Source organism: Chaetodon trifascialis, chromosome 18 (genome assembly GCF_039877785.1).
Source record: "Chaetodon trifascialis isolate fChaTrf1 chromosome 18, fChaTrf1.hap1, whole genome shotgun sequence".
Taxonomy (NCBI): domain Eukaryota; kingdom Metazoa; phylum Chordata; class Actinopteri; order Chaetodontiformes; family Chaetodontidae; genus Chaetodon; species Chaetodon trifascialis.
In genome coordinates this window covers 14271164-14289303 of record NC_092073.1, presented here as the reverse complement: position 1 = coordinate 14289303, position 18140 = coordinate 14271164, and the positions used below count along the sequence as shown (strand labels likewise).

The 18140-nt window shown below is 44.6% G+C and overlaps 1 protein-coding gene across 1 annotated transcript in view; it reads right to left on the bottom strand.

The window, feature by feature from the left end:
• slco5a1 (solute carrier organic anion transporter family member 5A1) overlaps window positions 1–10505 on the bottom strand; it is a 38710-nt gene extending 28205 nt beyond the window's left edge. The window contains exons 1-2 of the mRNA XM_070985660.1: window positions 10451–10505; window positions 8499–9964 (exon numbers count right to left, since the gene is read on the bottom strand). Of these exons, the coding sequence (XP_070841761.1) occupies window positions 8499–9459 (961 nt within the window). The 5' untranslated portion in view covers window positions 9460–9964; window positions 10451–10505. The remainder of the gene's footprint in view (window positions 1–8498; window positions 9965–10450) is intronic.
• Window positions 10506–18140: the final 7635 nt, after the last annotated feature.

Here is an 18140-nt window from a genome sequence, read left to right as displayed (position 1 = left end):
AAACGTTTGCGCGCAAGGCACCATTTCTGATAGTCTACATCAGCTCACGCCTTGTCTTCAAGGAAACATACCAGGATATGAAGGCATACTCTCAGTCATATTTACCACTTGATGCCTGCAGGCGTGTTTTTTAAAAATCTGTGTCCTGCATGAGTTCCAGTTGGCAACAGCGAGAAATTTGGATGGACTGACAAGAGGCTGAACAAATGAATAAGCAGCTACGCTTATGTCATCTTAACCATGAATCTGCGATATATACGAGAATATAATTACTAGACTACACAGCTGCTTTCATTCACATCAGGTGAGAGAAGAAGCGCTGTTGTGCAGCAGAGTTGCCTCCTACACGCTGCTACAGGAGTGCATGAAGCCCGTCTTGATGTTGATGGGTCACACTTCTCTGCAGTCTCGTCACACAGGCACAAATACCACGAGGATGCTTGTAAGAAGTGTACAATCTGCAACACAAAACCCTGCCTCCTGCAAACACAACCCCCAAAGCCCCAAACCTCACCCACCCCCAACTGCAGGTGCACACACACAGTGTATGTGCACCCCTTGCACACCCCCTGTGCAAGTGCCCTGCCAGCTCTTAACAGCTGCTCTCACCATTCACGTCCCTAAACGGTCTAACAACAACCAGTCCCCCCACCCCCAAAATGTAAAACGCACAGCTAGATGAACAAAAACCTGGGAAAAAATTTGCATTAGAGTAGCAAGCTTTGGGAAATTATTATGAAGTGTTTGGTTAAAAGAATCCTGCTGTTCTTAAGCTGTTAGGTGGCCTTTTTCCCCCGAACATCCCACAACAATGAGCAAACTTCACTAACATCATAGGACGACTCTTGTCAAAACACTGTCTCTCCAATGAGCTGTATCACGGTTACACGTTAGCCTATTAGCCTGCGTTATATAATGCACAACCAGCTTAACGCTACATTTAGTGGCATAACAGAGCCTGGCAGAGCCGCTAAGGCAGACGGATGAATGTGCACAGCGAAATTCGCCCCGGTCTGTACGCCTGTCGGACCGCATTTTTGGTCTTAGTGCATTATTTTTCAGCACATCTGTGTGTGTATGTGTGGGGCTGCGCTGCAGTGATCCCACAGGGTGAGGTCAGAAAACGTTTAGTGCCATCCATCTCCCTCAGAGTGGGCTGCTGCCCCTCGAGGAGGCTCAACACATGGGTCTACTATGTGAAGCCAGCACAGTAGAATAACAGCTGAAGGTCAGCAAGGGACAAACGACAATCTAAGTGGAGAAAATCTAAAGAGGATGCCCAGTGTGTAAAAATAAATCGATAAATTAACACATATTGTAAACAAAGTGCTTTCATTTTCTCACCAATGTTGCTCTATACTGAAAATCTGTTTGGATGTTCACATGGAGATCAGTGTTTGCTGACATTATCCACATATTTGTGAAGAATAGATCTTTGTTCACAGATACCGCGGCTTTTGTGCTCCACATGTTCTTACACTTATGTAAATGCCATTAACACATTTCCCCTCCAGCAGGCCTCTCGCCCTCATCTCCATCTTTGCAGCACGGGGGTCAAGGAGAACAATGGCCGGTCCACTACTCTGAGGGCATAACACTCGAACGGAGGAAGATTTTTTTCATCTCTACAGCAAAACAACCCTCCTGACTACACCCTGAGGACTGAATCAACTTGGAGGGCGGACTGAGCTGAGCAGATAAGACGCACATGAGGGACCGAGGGGAATGTGACTCAGCTTGACATGGATGCACAGGCTGTCTCTGTTCAGCATATGTAACGATTTGATTGAGAGAGCGCTGGCGCAGGTCAGATAAGTCGAATCCCAACGAAGCTCAGGCAAGAGGTTTGGTCTTTTTAGGGAAGCCGGTGCTTGATAGCAACTGTACCCTGTGTGCTGATAGGCATCACAGGACATACAGTACCCCATGGAAGCAGATAAAACATCTGGTACATCTGGTAATTATTGACCACAGCTCATTTCCTGACTAGACAAAACAAACAGAGGAAGGACATGTTTCTATTCACAGTGGTGATTATCTTAATCAGAGAAAATACACAGGGAGGCGGCAGGTTTCTGAGTGCTTTCAGGCACCAGAGATGAAAAGGCAAAAGGCCTCTGAAGTCAAGTGGCCTCTTGTTTTTATTGTTACTGGTCATAAAACATTTTCAGGGAAGAATCAGATGTGACGGTGGGGCTGAACAATTCATTGAAATATTACCAAAACTGCAAGCTTTGAGGTGAATGAAGGTGAAATGTGTCACATCATGGCATTATAAATTAAGCACCGTGGTGCTACAGAGACGTCTGGGCTTCTCCAGATGTAAGGGAGTGTGCTTGTTTAGTACAGAGCCCAGCTACCATTACCACTATGATCATCAAAACATTATGATTATTTTTTTGCATATTATTCAGCCCTGTGTGACCCCGTTTGCAAGTACAGATGTCGCATTAAGATGTGCTATCAGTTGGATGTGAAACAGATTAATTCTCCAAATTGACAGACGCTGTTCAGGTAATCATGAAATCCCTCAAGGTGTTAAATAATTAGGATTTGTGGGGGTGGAAGTGTCTGGCGTCCTGAGCTTTTTGCAGTTATGATGTAACATCTGGCCCCACGTATAAACCACTCAGCCGTGCATTAATCAGTCTGAAAATCTGAATGATATTCTGTTTTCCAAGCCGATTTCTGTGTAAATGTCCCAAAATGTCTGAGAAGGAACAATCCCCTACAGCGTTTCTGCGCAGTGACAAACCACTTCAAAAGCTATTTTGAGCATTATTCAATTTTAACCCGAGCCAGGGATCAAGGAGGATTTGGAGGAACAACATGGACCAAAGGGCCAGCAAGAACAAAGAAAAAAAATGTCCATTTCTTTCCCGCATAGCTTCACACAAAAGGTTTCTCAGCGTTCCTGCGATCACAAAAAAACTCTTGTGGCATTTCCCCAGGAACCTTCCCACACTGTCAAAACAACACGGCCACAACACTGAAAAACGGCCAGAAGTCATCGGGCAATGAGGCTGAGCGATGACCGCGCTGCACTTGTTGTGGTTGAGACCCCTGCCTCTGGAAACAAACTGACTCCCACACTTGCCTGAACCGTCTCTGGCTTATTCCATCAACTCCTACTCTTCCTGCGCACTGATTAAAGAGAAAATTGTCTGTGCAGAAGGTGGTGGGAGAGAAAAACAACAGAATGAAGATTATGAAGCCCAGACAGAGCAGTCAGTGGCATCGGACGGGCCTCAGAGGGGTCAGCGGGTCACAGGGGGGTTGCAGTAGTAGTAGTAGTCAGTGCTGGCAGCCTGGTAGTCTAAAAAGGTCGCCTGCTGCTGAGTAACCCTGAGGGCCTGTGTGTCCAGCAGGACTGAGGGGAGGGTGGATGAGATATTTAAAACCTCCTTGAGAACAAGCCAAAGGGACAGTGATGAAACAGGAGCGGGCTCCTCTCTATATGTGTGCCAGGCTCTGACGGGGCCAAACGTGTACCCTAACCAATCCTGAAATGTGATCTGTCGGCCGGGACGGACGGAGAGTGACGGGGAGAGGGCCAGATACTCTGGGGACGTGTGCGTTTGCTTTCTCTGTGTGTGTGCACAATCTGGATTTGCTTTGGCTGCTAAGCAGAGCAGGGCACACAATTTAATGAAATTGAATGAGCGAACAGATAAAGGGCCTTGATTGATAATCCTCAGTCACAAAAAACAAAAGCACAGTGAGGTTTGACCGTAAAATAACTGTTTACTCCATTTTCCTCTGATCGGTGGGGACAGATATTACACAAAACACAAGTCGGGAGAGAGACTGAGAGCAACTGTTCTTTCTAAATTTGTCAGGGGGAGAGAGCAGGGAACACACCCCTTGTGCTTATGTGAGCATGAGAGTGTGTGTCTGTATGTATCAGGGAGTGCAGACAGGACCAGTGTTCAAGCTGTCCCTGCAGGGTGTTGGAGCTCCTCTCTTCCTAAACCGGGCACCACCTCTTTTCCTCCTCCTCTTTAGCAAATAAACAGGCCTCTACAGTCCCACTGTGTCAGGCCGGGGCTACGTCAGACGTCCTTGGTTTTTCAAACAAAACATTAATAATAGATGAGCACCAATAACACACACACCAGCCCTTTCTCACACATAGTTCCTGGTGGATTACTGGGATCCCCGCGAGTGATTTCCATCTTGCACCTTTTCATGCATGAAGTTCAGAAGAGAGGGGGCAAGCGACAGCCCAGCAGATGGTGGTACTGCAAGGCTCATGGATGTCTACCACCACAAAACTCAGCAGAAGAACAAAACTGTCTGGTGCTCTTGTAATGAATTCAATATTCAACAAGTTTACAAGGCAAGAAATGTTTGTGATCTACAAACTGTAGTCACAGATTCACATAGGTCGTGAGCGGAGTCTTGTGATCAGTTCGCTCACTCCAAGTGAAGGCGTCTTTCATCACACTGACATAACCTTTTTCCTGCCCGTCCCTGCAATGTTACTGCTTTTGTACGCGACACAGCCGCACTGGCATCTGAAGTGTCTCTAAGCCTTGAGGCGGAAAAGTACAGATTTCCCTGAATATCGATCCCTGCTCCCGTTCACACATGAGCCCATGCAGGAAATGTTCCTGAACATTTCAGGGACACATTACATGTGTGAAAGGGGCTTTAGTTTCAGAGCCATCTGCACTGAAAAACAGTTAATGAGGAGGCCATGAGGCCAGGAGGAATCAATTAACCTTATCCTGCATGTAGCCTGGATACACACATACATTTATATGCAAAGAGGCTCCGAGCCTAGACCAACGTTCCTCAACTACATCTGTCTAAGGGCCAGAATTTCTCTAAGCAGACACTGTTGGGACGAGACTATTTATTTAGGCCTAATTAGCCTATTATATAAATACTGATTTTAAAAAACTCATAACAATTACATACTTAACTTGAAAACACCCTCAGACTTCAAACAAGGAGGCAGTCAGTGCTCAACTCAAAACCCACAGTTCAACCACCAATGAAAGACTCCTTATCGCAACAAATGACTCCCTTCAGGATCCCGGGAAGCAAACAAAACTAATCAGTTTGAGACTCAATACAACAGTTGGCCAAAGAGAAGAAACCTCAGTGGCGTCTCTTCCGTTTAACAGACAATCTTAGTGATTGCCCGACATCTCTGGAGTCACCTGCCGTAGTCCGACCGGTGCGCTGCTGTCGGCTCCAGGGAATGAGCAGCCTGTGAGGCAGCAGTTTGATGGTGGCCCCACAGAGCAGAAAGGATGGTATTGGAGAACGGGTGAACTATGAATTACAGGCTATTTGGCTAATTGCCAGGGGACGGACTGGACCTCTTCCACTGGCGCAATAGTGCATAAACAAAGGGTCATAATTACAGTTGATGTGGGCTTTCCCTACTAATGTGCTCACTCTGACTTAAACTTTCAATTTCTTGCGTGACTGAAAGGATTTGTGGACACACAGACGCCAATCTAATCAGAGCTGACCTCTCCATTCGTCCCACATCAATAACAGCTTCTCAGCATCATTAGCTTGTAAATCACAGAGGCCATCAGTGGGGGGAAAAACCCCCCTGGCCCCTCTCATAAGCAGCAAACACGGCCGCTGTCCAAAGCTTGGAATGGATCAACAATTCAATGAGGAGAATCTAGATTATTGATCATTTGGCTCTGCGGCTCATTATGCTGCCAAATCAGACAAAGATGATGACAGATTGGAGACGTTCAGAAACAGCAGCGACAACAAACAAGAACAAAAGCCGGGCAGCGTTTCAAACAGGTTCGCTTCCAGTTGAACAGAACCCTCGCCGAGTGCAACGAGCTACCTTCACACAAGATGGAGCACCTCCTCAGAGAGGGGCCGGACGTTCACCATAGTGACGCCAAGAATGGGGTGCTGTAAATCTGTCAGAGCAGAAAGAGGGAAAAGCCTGAGGAAAGAGGCAGAAATGTGCACACGGTGGCTACTTCCACACTCAAGCCGGCAGTTCTTGTCTTTATATTCTCTCTAGAGGAGTACTATAAAAACACAAACTCCCCAAAAAAGAAGAGAGAGCTACAAAGCCAAATTAGCTGTACCCTGATTTCACCGTTTCCTCAGAAAGTAGAGTAAAAGTTCAAATGCCATGCCCGTTATATTACCATAGTGATGCAGAGCCAGAGCTGGGAAATGGGGCAACAGGTCAGTGGGATTGCCCTGCTGTGTATGCATGCATACACAAGGATAAATCCTGACAAAAAGACACACACACACTCGCTTTCCCTCCAAGGGCACCACAAGTACCGCACAGTGCAAACCCTGCTGTCCTACAAACGCGAGCGACTCCTCCCCTCTGAGCCAGTGTAAATTGCGATGGGGTTTCACATTAATGGGTTTGGGGAGAAAACCACCTCAAGGTAAACGTGGGGGAAGCCTCCTCTAGATGTGCGTAGCCTACATTGGGAAAACGTGGAAATGGCTTCAACGGTACTCTATTTTCCTACGTGCAGGGAGAACATTTCAATGTTCATCCTCACACTTGCCCTACAATGTGTTTTTCTGAGCTTGGAAAAGGTGAAAAGGATATTTTATGTCTGAGGGTGGATTCTATTCAAGGCAGCACCACCTGGACTCGTTCACCTGTGGCTGATTCATGCACCAAATACCTGAAACATGCCTCAGAGAATGTCACAGATAAAAACCGACCGAGACAGAGGAACCGAAGGCCAGCCGGTTACCATGGTTATTGTGAGTATCTGAAACACAAATCAAGAACATCTTCCCACCGCTTATCTGCTCCCTCTGACATGTCAGAGCATGTCTCTCGTTTACCCAAACAATGCTTTCCTGGCGCGAAACAGTTTATCGCTCCGCGAGTCCTCTGGAAATAGCCATCAAGGTCACCGGAGCAAGTGCTGCTTTTGACGGATATCTGCGCGAGGAGGATGTCTTGACTGTGAGGACTCAATGAGCCTTACGAGCCCTGATGCATTCGCTCTGGAGTGCTTGCCAAGGTGAGGGCACGGCGAGTCTGTGTTTGAGGTTGTTTTTCAATAGCTATGCTGCAGTGGCTCCCTGCGACGCAGGGATGTGATCAATACCGGGTCTCGAGGGCAGCGGAGCAGGCAGCGAAAGGACTCCAGCCAATGTGCTCCATAGGCTGCGTAATGTTGCGATCACGCTAATGCTGCGCAGCCATCTCAGCGCTGTTTTCGTCGTGTTTTCATGAAGACACACAGACAGACAGACGGACGAAAGCCCGCACACAACTCACACAACAAGAATTAGTCCGTTAATCTGTTAGCAGATCAACCAAAAGTTAAATCGATGATACTTCCAATGGATTAATGGTTGAGGTTATTTATCAAGATATAATGCAAACGTTGACTGCAGAGTGGATCATTTTGGACTGTTAGCTGGGCAAAACAAGCAAATTGAAGACACTGTCCTTGTCTTTGTGAATCTCTGAAGGCCATTTACAGTGTAAACAATTTCTCAAAATATAACCAATAGATTAAGTAATGAACATAATCATTATTTGCAGCCCTACACACTGGTCAGTCAGACTGTGACCATCTGTGTAAAACAGTGCACCAGACTGAGGGGTGCCCCATGTCCTAATAACCCATCTACAGCACAGACAGGGGGATTATTTCTGCAATCATGCACTCTTCTATGACTTACGTAGAGTATGTGCTATTGTGTACAGTCAATCATTCTGAGCAAAACTATTAAGGGCAGCAAAGCCCCAGCATATCCGACAAATCACAGGATACCTGCGCAGAAATGTACGAATAACTTGGAATACAAGTGACAATCTGCTAACGCAACAGAAACTCGTCTTTTCTGGTTAAATGTGAGAGCACACACACACACACACATACACAAGCCTGAGGATACAGCAGTACTATCTTGCACGTGCATGCGCGCGCAAACACACACACACACACACACACACACACACACACACACACACACACACACACACACAGAGTACAGGACCATTAATCATAAGCAACCCAGTTCTGCTTCTCATCCCACACTCCTCTCATGTGCTCCAAGGTTGACTTTGCAGTCTCTGTATTTACCTCGGTGTGGTGCAGAGGTTGCATGCCGTGAAGATTAAATCAAAAGGACATGGGTTGGCGAGGGCATGAGTGCATTGTTGAACTCACCCCGGTCCATGCACATACCCTTCCCGGTAAACATCAGCAAGACCCAAGCCATCCTCTAAGGCCATCAAAATGTGAACATCTAATCCATTTCTGAAGGAAACAAAATCAGCTGGGATACTTGACACTGATTGTGTTAGAGACCACTAATGCAGTCACACGCCAGAGCTGTGGAGCAAGACTAGTGAAACCGGCCAATTTGAAAAAGCAGCCACCTAACTGCAACATAATTCCTTTACTTTTAGTAAATGTGGGTCATAAACAAGGAAAATAAAATGTTTCACAGTGGTTACACATGCCATTAATCTAGCCTCCCATTCAGCTACTAGCACATCTGGATTGTCTTACCCAGGTAGAGAGATGCATTTTCCTTCTTCACATTGTCGTCCAGGTAGGTGGGCCCCAGGGTGTAGATTGGCGTCGACCCCATGCCCACCAGGATCTGAGCGCAGATGAACAGAGTCACATACAGGTTGTGCTCGTTGCCCTCCTGGTCGCGAGGGCACGATGCCACGTCGAGCAGCTCGCGCCCGCTGCCGTTTCCGCTCTGGCAGAGGCCTTCGTGGCCTGCTGAGGAGTTCATCTCCTGGATCTGGTAAGGTGGTGAGATGAAGTGGGGCAGGGAAAACAACGCTGCCCCTACAGCAATGACCACACCACCCACAGCCAGCCAGCGCGGCCTCTGACCTCTGCCGCCGAAGTAGGAGATGAAGACCACCACCAGCAAGCTGCCGATGTCGAAGCAGCTGACCAGCAGGCCGGACTCAGAGCTGCGCAGACTGTAACGCTTCTCGATGGTGGTGATGACACTGCTCAGGTAGCCCGAAACCATCAGGGACTGAATGAAGGTCAGGTAGCACATGCAGAACAGGAAGCAGCGGGAGTCTCTAAGGATGACCCGCACATACTTCCTGGCTGGGATGCGGATAAGGCGGGTGAGAGAGAAACCAAGCTTTTTACCCCCAGAGCCAGCGGCCCTGTGGCCCTCCACAGGTAACGAGCTGCTGAGCCCCACCATGCTGGAGGCAGAGGGGGAGAAGTCTGTCCTGGAGGAGGGAGACTCAGCCTGGCTGGAGTCTGGGGTTTTGGGCTGGAGCTCGCTGCTCTCCTCCACGGCCACGCAGGTGTGGGTGGTGTTGACCAGCGGAGGCTCGGCGGCCTTTCGGTCCAGGCGACAGGGTCCATTCAGAATGGGTAAGCTTTTGGACTTGAAGCAGTTTTCAGGGTCCATGTACTGGTCCTGGAGCTCGTGGATCTCCAGAGACTCAGACAGGTCGCTCCCCATTTCGTCATTGTCCGATGAAGTCATGGTGCAACTGGAGATGTGGCTTCCGTGGACTCCTGTCCGTCAGTAGTGCCACATGAGGACGCCGTGGAGCTGCTGCAGAGCTGGGTGCTGGAGCGAAGGCTGCCCTGCCAGGAGGACTGGGACGGACTGGACCCCTCGAGTTATGTGCATTCTTTATTCCACATAGCTATTTACAGCAACTCTGCTCTGTCACAAGAAGCCTCTCAGTACTCAACATCAGTGCCTCACAAGGCACAAGTGATAGTGGTATCTAGACTGAATACAGACGAACATCACCTTCCTTCAACACTTGAAAATGTCTATGGAGTGACATAGATTTTTTGTTTACAACAAATACCTTAAAATATTTTTTTAAAAAGCAGGGCCAATAACAAAAAGGTGCTGTTTTTACAATGTGTCCCTAGTTTATGATCTCACGTTGATATTGATTTTATGGCTCTTTGTTAGATAGCAGCCTTGATTCATAAGGTTTTTTGTTTCCTTTGTCCCATAGCTGTGCAGCATCCTAGAAAAAAAAGAAAGAAATGTAGAAACAGGTAATTAAAACATTAGCAAATATCAAAAAAAAAAAAAAAAAAAGGTTGCTACTTCCAAAGTGGACACATTTATATACCTACAAAACCTAACCTTTTTCACTTCTGGCTGTACGGTCATATGTCCAGCCTGGATTAAACTGCTCGAAATTGCTAAACACCTGATAATATCCCACCGAAAAACAAAAATAACACGAATAAACAGTCGCATTGGTGGCAAACTGTCGCAGCGGGTACATTACACCCAGCTTCCCTTTGTCAAAAACGACAAATATACCAAGAGAACAAAAGAGCACGCTGTCCGCAAACGTCTCATTCATGACTTTGAAAAGAAATAAAAGCCGGATTCAGCACGAGACATTTGTGAAACAGCCACAATAAGTGTCGGCCTCGACGACAAATATTATCTGACATAACTTCTAGGAAAGGCTGGAGGTACGGAAGGCTGTAATACTCACACAGGACAGCGGGAGGTAGCCTGTTGTTCTCCACGGAGCGGCCACTCACTGAATGAAGTCTGTTTGATGCGGATGGCTGCTGCTACTGCTGCTGGTGGTGGGCAAATGCTGCTTTAACTGACTGTCGGAAATGGTACAATTCAGAGTTCGGAGCGGCAATAAAGTGGGGGAAATACGCTTAAATATGTCTGATTTGCTTTACAGCCACTCATACGATAAAATAAGTCAAATAAATGACGCTTAAATGGCGAATTTAGTCGACAGATTTATTCATCAATGATTTTACCCATGAAGACTTATCCACAATCTATATACATCTAAACTCAAGGTAGATACATATATATGAGAGGTATAAAATGTAAAAACAATCACCAATAAAGATATATTGGTCTTCTTTTTCGGTATTTTCACCAGACACGCAAGAATACGACAAGTTCTACCTACACATTTCAAGTCGTTAGGTAAAACCCAACGAGGTGAAGGCAACTTGAACGCAACCAATCGTGGGGTAAATTGTTTTCACGTCAGTCACGTTGGGACATGTAGTTTCTTTCGTGAGTCGTAAGTACATTCAGCTCGCTCTCTGACTCCATGTAAAGCTGAGATTAGACAAAGCTGCTCTCTAATATACAAGCAACACTGAATGCTTCAGGGAATATTAATGCGTTCATATTTTCATTCTGTTAATTCTGAATACATTAACTCTTGGACTTCATATACCGGCATGCTTCTCGGCTCCATATGGTAGCTTGTTTAGTACACTACGTCATGTGGACAGCTGGGACCCTTGCTGACCCAGCAGTGATTGACTGGTCACAGACTCGTATAGACAGTGGGCTCTGTGCCTGGCAGTGTCTCTGACGCAATAAATTGTAAACAAAAATGTCTGCCGGAGGCGTTTTATTTCTTCGGACAACACTCCCACTCAGTCACTGATGAAGAGTATTGACACATCACAATGAAAAACGCTCCCTATCTCAGCGGAATGGCGTTTACACACCTTTTTTTAAAGCTAATCTTAATGAAACACATTCATATTCAACGAGATAAAATCATTTTAATGTAAATTATATGAAGGCTTATCTGTTCAAGAGGACAGTAATAGTCTTATGATCGCTTCTCCTTTTTCTGATTGCCATTGCGACATCACTCTGTATGTATATCAGGCACTTGTGAATAAATTAATAAGCATTTGACACAATGTTTTATGTTTGAAAAGTAAATTTTGACCTATTGGAGTTTAGACAGAAAACATCTTTGTGACAGAGAATAAGATGTACCTTATATTTTTGGAAAGACAGTTGACTCCCAGCGCCTGTCAAAGGGATGGATGACTTTCCCCAAGGTCATTAATTCATTTCCTGGACTAGGTAGGCTGGGTGATCAATCCCATTCCTCCTCCTCCTCTTCTTCCTCCTCCTCCGCTCCTCATTCTGACGCTCTTCTTTCTTTTCCTCCATAGCATTTAAACAAAGCCCAAATGTCAAATCTCTGCATCACTTCCCACAACGTGTGGAAGCAAATGACTAATATTTTTGTGATGTCTCCTGGCATTAAAAACGCTTTCTTTTTAATCCAAAGTGAAGCACAAGATCTTTTTTTTTTTATTATCCCCCACAGTGTGCAGGCTCATGCGGTCCACCATCTTCTTGTGCATCTGAGAGAGAATAATTGTCTTTCAACAGTCAATCAGAGCAATCAATGAGAGGCATCATGGTCCATCATAGAGGCCTCTGTGGCCTGAGATTTTCATTCCTCTCTCTAGCTATCAGCACCCGGCAGGCTAATCAGTACCACAAACCACCATGAATACACAAAGCAAAGGGATAAGAGGAATTATTTAGCAGAGTGGCTTCATCTCTGCAGTACTTCTGCCAGTACAGCCGCAGTAATTAATCTATTATAGAGGCAAAACGTGTGATTTGCTTGTGAAGTGCTCGTGCTTTCACCTATCGCCAATATACCATATCTGCTGACTTCTATCAAATGCTTTGCAGCTTGTAGCAAGGTTTTTCTTTATGTTCTCTCTTTCACAAAGCAGCTCTGCAGTCCACAATTATTTGTTGTTACTGGTGAGTCAGTGGTTGCCAACGTTTAGATTAGAGAAAAGTCCACAAAACTGAACATAGATTGTGCAGCACAGTTTTCTCCCACCTTGTTTTGAGTTATCACTGAGAGTAAAAGCTTGACTTCACCAATTGTCACTGCGTTTGCCTCATCTTTAACATGTCTGTCAAAGCCACAGGGCACATCCAGCTCAGTTCTGTAGCCCTAATTCTCTGTATATAAGCAGGAGGAGTTGAGGAAGTTTTGAGTAGAAGACGAACATGAGCATGCAATATGCTATATAAATTCATTGTCCACAGCAGATTTTATGCCCGCCAAATGTCATCGATTTAGAGAAGTTGCACGATTAGCCCAGGGACATTTAGTTAGCCCGTGACCTTTCTTAAAACAGAGAGCGAGCCTGACTGCAGACTTCACAGATGACAGGAGCAAGCCTTTCTCCAAAGGTTAATATGTTCTTGCCTTCTCAGAAATAGTTTTTAATGGAGAACAGAGTAGCCTGAGAAGAATTTGGCTTGAATGGCCCACAGCAGCAGAACAAAACGTGTCTGTTTTTGGTGCAGAAACACAAACAGAAAACTTCCCATGCGAACAAGTGCACCAGTACAACAGAGACTGAACAAGCATGCCTGCATTTTTAAAGAGGGAGGGGGGGTCGCGACAAAGCTTTCCTTCATATCGAAAAGTTTCCCACAGCCATTGCCAGCAGTTATTGCTGTATTGCATTGCTCAAATACCCAGCAGTAAAATATACAGCCTCTTATTCGAACAACTGTAAAAACAGTTTATCGCTCATAGGGGGTCAGAAATCAAACCTACTTAAAATATCAATATTTGTGGGCAGCATTCAGACCGGTGATTGATCATTCCCTGTTAACTGTGTAAAATTCAATGAAACTGTAAACTCAAATAAATAGACTATCGAGGACGCCACCTTGTTAATAACATACTTAAAATGTGATGGTGTAATGCTCTGTTTTCAAACCTGAGCACTAAGCAGAGAAATACAACAGCACCCTCTGCTGCGCAATCCAGCTCAATGAGGCCAGGTGCTGCAGACTGCTTGTGTTTCTGAACATGACCAGTAGATGGCGCTTAGCCCTCAGGATTGTTGAGGCGCTGGGCCGCTTAATGGAGTACATGTACACGTGAGAAGCTATTTTTGTTAAAGGAGCATCTGTCTCTCACAAGTTACTCAGTTTGGTTAAGGGGCAATAATAAGTTGATGTAATAGCCCTTTAAAAAGCTTTAAAGGTTTGACAATGAGTTTTTTAAACTGGCAAAATATAAAACTAACTATCTAAAGGTATTTTTATTTATTTTAGCTTTATATATTATTCACATTAGAGAATGAAGTACTCACAACCTTTACTAAAGTAAAATGTACTAATAACACAGTGTAAAAATAAATTGTTACAAGTAAATTTTTTGCACTGGAAAATGTTACTCAAGAAAAGTATGCATGTATAATAAGGAATATGTACTTAAAGTATTAAAAGTAAATGTACTCAAGTGACTGTTAGAGTAATATATGATTAGATTATCATATTCACGCATTAATGTAAAAACAGGATTTTAACATTGTATTGCTTGAGGTGGTTTAGCTTGTTTTGAGCTATTTTGTTCAGGACTAATAATGATGACTAATGATATTTTCATTATAGATTCATCTGCTGATTATTTTCTCCATTGATCCATTGATTGTTTGGTTCTCAAAAATTCTGAAAACAGTGAGAAATGTTGCCACAATTATCCAAAGGCCAAAGACGACATGATGAAATTAGTAAAAGGAAAAGTTTGTGAAGCTCAAACCATGACATTTTTTTACTTGAAATTGTTGCCAATTAATTTTCTGTCAACCAACTAACTGATTAATCATCTCAGCTGTACTTGTGTTGTACTGTTGAGTATTTTAATTCATAACAAACCATCATATTTTATAAGCCCTTCGTTTGTTTTGTGTGCAAAAATCTTCATCTGTAAAGTAACTAAAGCTTCCAGATAATCGTAGTGATGGAAAAATGTGTAGAAGACGTACAAAGTGGCATGAAAAGAAAACTACAAGTACCTCAAATTTGTACTTAAGTACAGTACTTGAGTTACATTCTGCTGCTGATTATCTGACAGCCAGTAATATTCAATATGCCTTTGATTTTGGTATTTATTTTTTCTTCTTTTTCTAGACTGTCCAGTCTATTCAATGTCTGATCAAAGTGTTTATTACAAAGATATTGTGCCGGTGAGATCTTCCCCTGTCAGTTCATGATTCATGTCATCATCATCATCATCATCATCATCATCATCATCATCATCATCATCATCATCATCATGTGCAGCCTGCCTCAACACTTCCCATGGCCTTGGGCCGGTCTCCCCCTGCTCCATCCCACACTCTTCCTGTTAACCGTCCCGACGTTATTGACATTACAGGAATCACTAATGAAACATCATCTGTTTCTCAGCTCGCTCTTTAGGGGAATCACGCTCAAACTTACACGGACATGTGTGTTCATAAGTATACTATACACCCCCATCCCCCCACGCTTCACGTCTGTAGCCTTGGCTGTCACATCCACCAGGTAACGTACGGGAAAATGCAATAATGGCCGACGCTGAGGTGCGTGCATCTGTAACTGGAAGTCAGAGGCGCTGCAGGGAATTCCAGGATACCTGCCTCAGAGGGAAGCATAATTAGTCCTTTTTTCAGCGGCCTCTTCATTGTCTGGCTGGTTTTGCCTCCTGAAAAGAGGTGAAGCAAACAATCCAATCATCTCCGACTGTTGCACGGCTTCATCAGCTAATGGCTTTACAGCAGCACTCAAAGATATAGGAGGACTCTATGCTTGAACTGTTACCCTCTGTGGTACTGTTTTACCACATTCTGTTTACCGGAAAAGGCATCCTTTTAAATTAGGCGTCCTCTTGGTGCTGCTTTCTAAGGTCAACATTCTTGTGTTCTTGTGGACAGACTCCCTGGTCTGTAGCCAGGACTACTCCCCGAATGAGGTTACCCATTCAGAGGGGCTTCCAACTGGAAACTGTGCAACCCTGAGAGCGACTGATACATATGAATAAGGCGAGCAGATCAGGACAGAAGGGTGGTGTAGTAATTGTGTTAAAAAGTGCAAGGGCCCCAAAATAAAGACCCCCGGTAAACCTGCGGAGGCCCCCTTACTGTGCAGAGCAATCCCAGCAGATTGGGCCCCATGCTTATGCAAAAGTCCCTCACCCCTCCCCTCCAGACCCATTACCCTCAACCCTACCATCACCTCCAGAGGCCTGATTGGTAGGCCAGGTTAACAAATGAGTGGACTCACACACAGCTCCTCCATGACAAAGGCTGGCTGAATGTCCCTTTCCTAATAAATCACGAGGACATTAACAAATATGGTCCTCTGCTAAGAAGAGCTTCCACGTTTGGATCTTTAACACTGATAACGCCTTGGATTAGCAAAGACCCCCCCCCCCCCCCCCCCACTGAGCGGAGCATTGGAAAACATTTGCCTGATTATGGATCACTATAAAGCTCATTTTCAAGTCAAGCCTCTGTTTGTGTGTTATGTTTAACATAACTGAAATGAATTCTTCTTGTGGTGATTTCATTTCAGTTTCTCGTATATATTGAAGAGAATATCAGTAGTCAGTTACACACACCTGCACTCTCACTTCAATTCAATACATATAATTTGACTAAATGTAAATGGGTGTGAATTTAGATGTTATGTTTCACCAATGTTGTAGTATTGTCTGTAACATTATTTTAGTGGTTTGCTATCAATTCAGCATTAAAAATAGCAATGTTAGCTCATTTTACAGTAAGCAATAATTACTGCTCCTCATGAATCAAATCACCGTTTTGCTAGAATTATTTCCAAAAAAACACATTATTTTGACTATGAATGCCTCAGAAACACAGATAGCAAGTGTCAGTCATGGATTTGAATTGGAAAACAGGACAACGCATGAGAGTAAATAAACTGAACACATGCTGTTTAATAGACATCACCTGACGATGATGATGAATGTGGGGGACTGGGCTGCTGGGATGAGTTGTGGAATAAAAGCAGTTCAGCTGCATACTCAGCATGTCTGTCCTCCTAGAAGAGACCCTGAGTTTACTGTAAACAGGGGGGCTGTTTCAAGCCCTCCTCAACTCCCCACACACACATATGGAAATGGGCCATACCTTTGGGGCTTTGTCCTCCTCCAAGAGCATCCGCACAGCCCTCAAAATGTTAAAGGAGGGACTGGCAAACATTTCATATTCATGGGCCACAATTACCTCCATATGAATGGAATAATTGCTCTTTAGAGGCTTAAGCCCCCAGCTGAAGTATGTGTACCTTTTTCTGGCCCTTGGGCTAAGGTGATCAGCCATCTAAGCAGAGGGTGTGCTCTATCGTCTGCTTTAGGGAAGGTACGTTTGACCGCTGTGTCAGCCTCGGCTCACATGTGAGTCACAGAGGTCCCAGTATGATGTACAGTGTGTGCATGTGTGTGTCTGTGCGTGTTCGTCGAGGATTGCCTTACCAGTGTTTATCTGATTGTCTATCAGCTGACAAGAAATGCCCAGCTTTAAAGTGATCATATCTTTTGTTTGTTTTTGTTGTGAAAAGGAAGCATGGTGGCCAAAGATAGCAGTAAAGGACTTAAATTACAGCAGCAGCAAATAGTTTTACGGCGCAGGGCTTTGAAATTAAAGGAACTCATCTGTCTGTTGAAACTTTTTTGCAAAACAAAAAATGTTCGTGATATATTGCTGAATGAAATATTTAAAAAATGGCAGCACCAGCCAAAATTACATTTTTGGGACAGCTGTTGCTATTAAAAACATGTCTGTCACTGAAAACCATTATGCTGTGGTGTACCTCTTTTCCTCTGAACAGGGTGGGTCCTGCTTGGATGAACCTAAAGGGAAATCCCTTTCCTATTGTTGTCATACCACCCTGACACACATCAGCTCCTCAGAAGCCAGAAGATACTTGTGCTTGTGCCTTCTTAACCCCTGAAGAGGGTCCTTCTGCCCGGCTCATCCCACTAATTACCTTCTAGCCATACTGTAAATGGGCCACTCCTGATAATCAGCCTAAGCTGGGAGGAAGGCTGCATGGAAGTGCAGGCAGAGGGACACAGGGATAGATAGGGGATGAAAGGAATGGGGGTGTTTCAATGAAACTGATTAGCCTGGGCCTAAAGCCTCAATTTAACAACCTGTAAAGTTTTGATGATGTCATCCCTGATGCTACAGTGGCTTAAGCTCAACCCCCAACTGAACAGCTGATTGATTTCTTTTTCTTTAGTGTGTTACTGCCTACAGAATTGGGAAAGTCTGCACGCGTGAGACATGGTTTAAACGTGAGAGCATTGAACTTTGTTTAAGGGATAGTAATTATAATTATACTCATCACTGTCATTTTATTGAGAGAGCACGGAACAAAGAGCCTCACAATCGAAGAGACAAATAAGAGATTTAGCAACAGACATTAAATGCAGTCAACCGGCTAAAAACAAAAATGAGAAAAAACTAATTTAACAAAAGCGAGTCTGAACAAATGGGTCTAGAGCTGTCCAATGGGAGAAAGTTCCAAAGTTTAGGAGCTAAAACCTCAAAAACACAGTCTCC